The 5311-nt window shown below is 37.2% G+C and overlaps 1 protein-coding gene across 1 annotated transcript; it reads left to right on the top strand.

Annotated features, from left to right (window-relative positions):
* The first annotated feature begins 907 nt into the window (after positions 1-907).
* Positions 908-3782, top strand: LOC133814562 (uncharacterized). Its single transcript, XM_062247506.1, has 4 exons — positions 908-1832; positions 1991-2144; positions 2291-3310; positions 3623-3782. Exons 1-4 carry the CDS (start codon positions 908-910, stop codon positions 3780-3782), a joined length of 2259 nt encoding a protein of 752 aa, XP_062103490.1.
* Positions 3783-5311: the final 1529 nt, after the last annotated feature.

The following is a 5311-nucleotide window of genomic DNA, read 5'->3' as shown; positions in this document are numbered from 1 at the left end:
TTGCTAGAGTTCTTGTAGATGTTGAGATTTCTGATCAAGTTCCTCAATGCATAAACTTTATTAATGAACGTAATCAATTGATGGAACAAGCTATAGAATATGAATGGCTTCCTACCCGCTGCTCGTGTTGTAAAAATTTAGGCCATACAGCTACTAGTTGTAAATACACTCAGGAGACTATTTGGAAACCAAAACAGAAAGTTGTGGGTCCGATCAATGAAAGGCCAGAGGGTTCTTCTGAAAGGGGTGAAATAAGAGTTGTGCGTGGTTTAAAGGAACAATCTAATCTGGGTGTTTGTAAGGCAATACAGCAGGATTGCAAGGGAGAGCAGCCAGCTGCTATGAGTGATAGGCAAGGTGGGACATCACATAAGGATACTACAGATGAGGAGTTGGGCTCTTCTAAAATAGGTCAAGAGATGTATTGGTCTACCCCTAAAAAAGTGGGAGGGTAAAAGCAAATGCTTCCAATAGCCATGACATTGAAAGCAAAAAAATATAGTCTCTTACAAGATAAACATGCAGAGATGTTGCAGAAGAGTAATACAGAGAATTTGGAAACCAATGGCAGGGTGTAATATTCTGTGTTGGAATATAAGAGGCTTGAATAATAGGAATAAACAAAGGTCCTTGTTGGAATTTTGTACTGTTAATAAAATAGGTCTAGGGGCATTTCATGAAACTAAACTGAAAAGGAATAAGATAGAGGAGATGATGAGCAATGTTTTTTTGGGTTGAAATTGGTATAGTGATATGGCAGTGGAGGGAAGAATAATGTTAGTTTGGAAAGAGGAAGTGGCTTCAGTTACAGTAACTCTGTCTCAAGACCAACTTATTAACTATGAGTTGAGGATCAAAGGTATCTGTAAAAAAAAATTGTTTGTCGTTCGTTTATGGTAGGAACACAATGGAGGAGAGGAAAGGCCTTTGGGCTCTTTTAACTGGTTCTCAGCAGGTGGATCTTCCTTGGTTGGTGGTTGGGGACTTTAATGCAGTGTTTGAGTTTGATGACCGCATAGGGGGTAGACCGGTTACTGAATTGGAAGTGGAGGATAGTAGTCTTTGGAGGGCTAATGCTATGTTGTCTAAGATTCATTTGAATGGCTCTCATTTCACCTGGTCTAACAAGCAAAAGGAGGGATCTAGAATTTTCTCTAAATTGGACAGATGTTTTGTCAATGAAAAGTTGATAAATGCTCTTCCCGATTCTGAAGTTCGAATTAATTGGGATACTATTTCTAATCACTATTTTTGCATTATCAAAACTGTCCAGTTCCAGATTTTAGGGGTCAGACCCTTCAGGTTTTTTAATATGTGGACTAAGGATAAGGATTTTAGGAATGAAGTTCTTAGTATTTGGAGTAAACAGACTGGTGGTACTGGTTTATTTCAGATTACTCAGAAAATAAGGAGGCTTAAACCTATGTTATCTAAGTTTAATCAGAAGCAAATTGGTGATGTTGTTCAGTTGTATGCAGCTGCTAAGATGAATTATGAGAAGGTCCAACTGTTATTACAGCAATCTCCTGAGTCCAGAGTTCTGCAACAGGAAGAGCAAGAGGCTCGTGATGATTTTGTTAGTAAGTCTAAAATGTATGAGAGCTTTCTTCGTCAAAAGAGCAAAATTAATTTGCACCATTTTGGAGATGAAAACACTGCTTATTTTCATGCTAGTCTTAAGCAGAGGAGGATTAGGAACTACATTACTTATTTTTTAAATGAAGAGGGTCAGATGATTGATTATAATGAAGAAGTGGTTGCTCATTTCTTCAATCATTTTAAAGGGTTTCTTGGCAAGGGAAGCTCAGCAACCAGTTGGGCAGACAAGTCTTGTTTCTAGCAGGGGTATGTTCTGAACTTAGAGCAGCAACTAAATATTATCCAGCCTTTTCTAAGAAGGATGTGAAGAGGGCGTTATTTAGTATTTCTTCAATCAAGAGCCTGGATCCAAATGGCTTTGGTTCTAGTTTTTATAAATCTCTTTGGAAAGATTTAGGGGATGATATCTCCGAGGCAATATTACAATTCTTTGAGCATGGAGAGATTCCAGCAGAGTTGAATAGCACCATTTTGTCCTTAATCCCTAAGGTTGTTTCTCCTGTTTCAGCTGTGGATTATAGACCTATAACTTGCTGCAATACGCTGTATAAATGCATATCAAAGTGCTTTGTTTCAGGTTGGCTAAAGTGCTTCCTATGCTGATTCACTAAAATCAAGGAGCCTTTATCAAGAATAGACAGCTAGCTCATAATATATTAATCCTTCAAGACTTACTACATGGTTATACTAGGAAGAATATTACTCCTAGGTGTTTGATTAAAATCGATTTGAGTAAGGCTTATGATTCAATAGATTGGGTTTTTTTGGATGATATTTTGGCTACTTTCTGTCTTCCTAGTAAGTTTATTCAGTGGATCATGATTTGCTTAACTGATACTTCTTATTCTTTAATGATGAATGGGAGGTTACAAGGTAGCTTTGCAGGGAGGAAAGGCTTAAGGCAAGGAGATCCTATTTCACCTTTGCTCTTTGTGTTGGTAATGGAATATCTTACAAGGCTCCTTACCCAAATTTCTCAACATAGACAGTTTCAGTTTCATCCTCTCTGTAAGAATCTTCAACTTGTTAATCTCTGCTTTGCAGATGATTTGATCCTATTCTGTAAGGGAACCTTCAAATCTGTTAAACTTCTAATGGAGGGTTTTTTGAGATTTAGTCAGTGTTCAGGGCTGTCTGCTAACCTGACTAAATCTCACATTTACTTTGGGGGTGTGGTGGCTGATGTTAAGAATAACATTCTGAGTTCAATTGTGATTGAAGAAGGGCATTTTCCCTTGAAATATCTGGGAGTTAATCTGAAACGCATTAGATGGCAAGTTGCTGATTGTAGTGAGATTATCAAGAAGCTGCAAGCTAGACTCCATGTTTGGGCGTGTAGACATTTATCCTTTGCAAGGAGAACTCAGTTGATTTTCTCGGTTTTACTGGGTATTCGTAACTATTGGATGCAAATTTTTATGCTTCCTATAAGTGTTATTCAAGAAACTGATAGGATTTGTTGTAATTTTTTATGGGATGCCAATGGCCATCGTAGTAAGTTTCATTGCTCCTCTTGGTCTCAAGTTTGTCTCCCTAAATCATTAGGTGGTTTGGGTTTTAAAGAGGGCTCTAATTGGAACAAAGTTTTGCTGGCCAAGTTCATTTGGGTTGTGTCTTCGAAGCAGGATGTTTTATGGGTGAAGTGGATTGATTCCATTTATCTTAGAGGTCAATCCTTTTGGTCTTATCAGCTGAAACCTGATGTGAGCTGGTACTAGCGCAAGCTTTGCTATTTGAGAGAGGAATTTTCTGAAGCTAAGGTATTGAACTCGGTAGTGCATGGAAAATTGAATTTGAAGTCTCTTTATATAAACTGGCTTCAAAGAGCTCCAGTGGCATTTGCTAAGGAAGTTTGGAGTATATTCACAGTGCCGAAGCATCGTTTCATTCTCTGGTAGTTGGTTCTTTGCCACTTACTCACTAGAGATAATCTGATTAAGTGCCAGATTTCAGTGAACTCTAGCCTATGTCCGGTTTGTGAGAGAGCTGAGGAAACTCATCAACACTTGTTTTTTGGCTGTAGCTTTTCTCATCAGGTTTGGGAGCTGACTAAAGGTTGGTTAGGCTCTGCCATTTGGCCCAAGACATTTGCTCAATGGAAGCTGTGGTTAGAAGGGAAGCCCAAAAATCTTATGCATCACATTGCTGTTGCTTCCTTGGCTGCTGCGGTCTATGGCATCTAGTGCAACAGAAATTCATGCTATTTTTCTCATTGCTCCAGCACCCCTTTTTGTTTAGTTAATATGATGAGATTGAGTTTGAAAGCTAGATTTTTTGGCTATTTGAGTCAAAAGTGTTTGGGTAAGAATAGAACAATTGCTGAGTTGGTTAGGAGTTTATGATTTAACTTGTTTTTTAGGCTCTGTTATTTGAGATTGTTGTATGTTTGGTTTTGTTTCTGAATTGGCAGTTGTAATATGTTTCTGTCATATTAATATCCTCTTTTTTGATAAAAAAAAAAACTACAATGGTCATCATACTTCTTGGGGCTTGTTAACTAAGCAAGTCTATGCCCATATAGATTTGTGGGGCTTGCTAGCCAAGCAAGTCATATGCCCATAAATTATTGGAGCTTGCTAGCTAGACAAGTCATGTGCCCAAGGACTATAAACATACTATACATAACGTAAACGTAACATAACATAAGATAACATATCATAAGCATAACATAACATATCATATAAACATATAAAAACTATCCTATTTTCCTTACCAAAACCGGGATATTTGAGAACAAGAGCTGGATTAGAACACTCCTAAAACCAAAAGTAAGAATGGTGAGTTTCTAGTGAAAAGAGATGAAAAGGAAACTAAATCATCAAAGAGGAAACTTACCGAGAAGATCCTTAGATCAAATAACTTAAACACCTAACTACAAAACCATAAACAGAAGTTAGGATCTGAAAGAGACTTAAGGAAAAATAAGGAATCATAAAGAATAGAACTTATGAATAATATTACCTTGGATGAACTAGAACCGATCTATACTTCAATATCGAAAACACACTTTATCTCACTACCCAAGTGTTTATAAAGCTTAAGATGATAAAGCTTTTTATCCCCAAAACCCAAGTGTATCACTCTATAGAAATCCTAGCAGCTTGAAGGCTCTGAACACAGCTTGAAGAATGAGAGAAATGGCTAGGTACTAGGTCCTATTTATAAAGTTCAAGGGATGAAAATATCTTCTTTTTTGCATGAATAAAATAATGAATATTAAATGAAAAATACTTGAATATTCAGTCAACAGATGCTTAAGCCATGGTCAAAAACATTCAGAGGCAAATCAATAGGTTAAGGGATGAATCAAGCTTGGATTTATCGGAGTTCGAAAAATTGCACCTAGGGCCAATATATCACTCACCTTAGGTGATATATCGCCTGACCCTATATCCCGAGTGTTCATTATTTCATTCGTGCGAAGTCAACGTGTTTTCCGTATCTCCCGTGCTGCAATATATCGCCTCTAAGGCTGCGATTTATCAGCATACGTAGATAATTTAAACGCGTTTTTGCACGAATTTAGGATAATTAGAGTTGATAAACAGGTTTGACTGACTAATACGTTATTCCAGCAAGTTCTAGAAGGGTCTAGAACTTCTAGAAACTCCTAATATTAATTATCCATTTAAAATGCTTAAATCCTCAAATAAACAAGATTATGACAAGTGTCATGTTCTTAATGGTTCTGGAAGATTCTAGAGTTTCTAGA

Source organism: Humulus lupulus, chromosome 2, assembly GCF_963169125.1.
Source record: "Humulus lupulus chromosome 2, drHumLupu1.1, whole genome shotgun sequence".
NCBI lineage: Eukaryota > Viridiplantae > Streptophyta > Magnoliopsida > Rosales > Cannabaceae > Humulus > Humulus lupulus.
The sequence above is the reverse complement of the archived record's forward strand: the minus strand, read 5'-3'. Positions and strand labels throughout refer to the sequence as shown.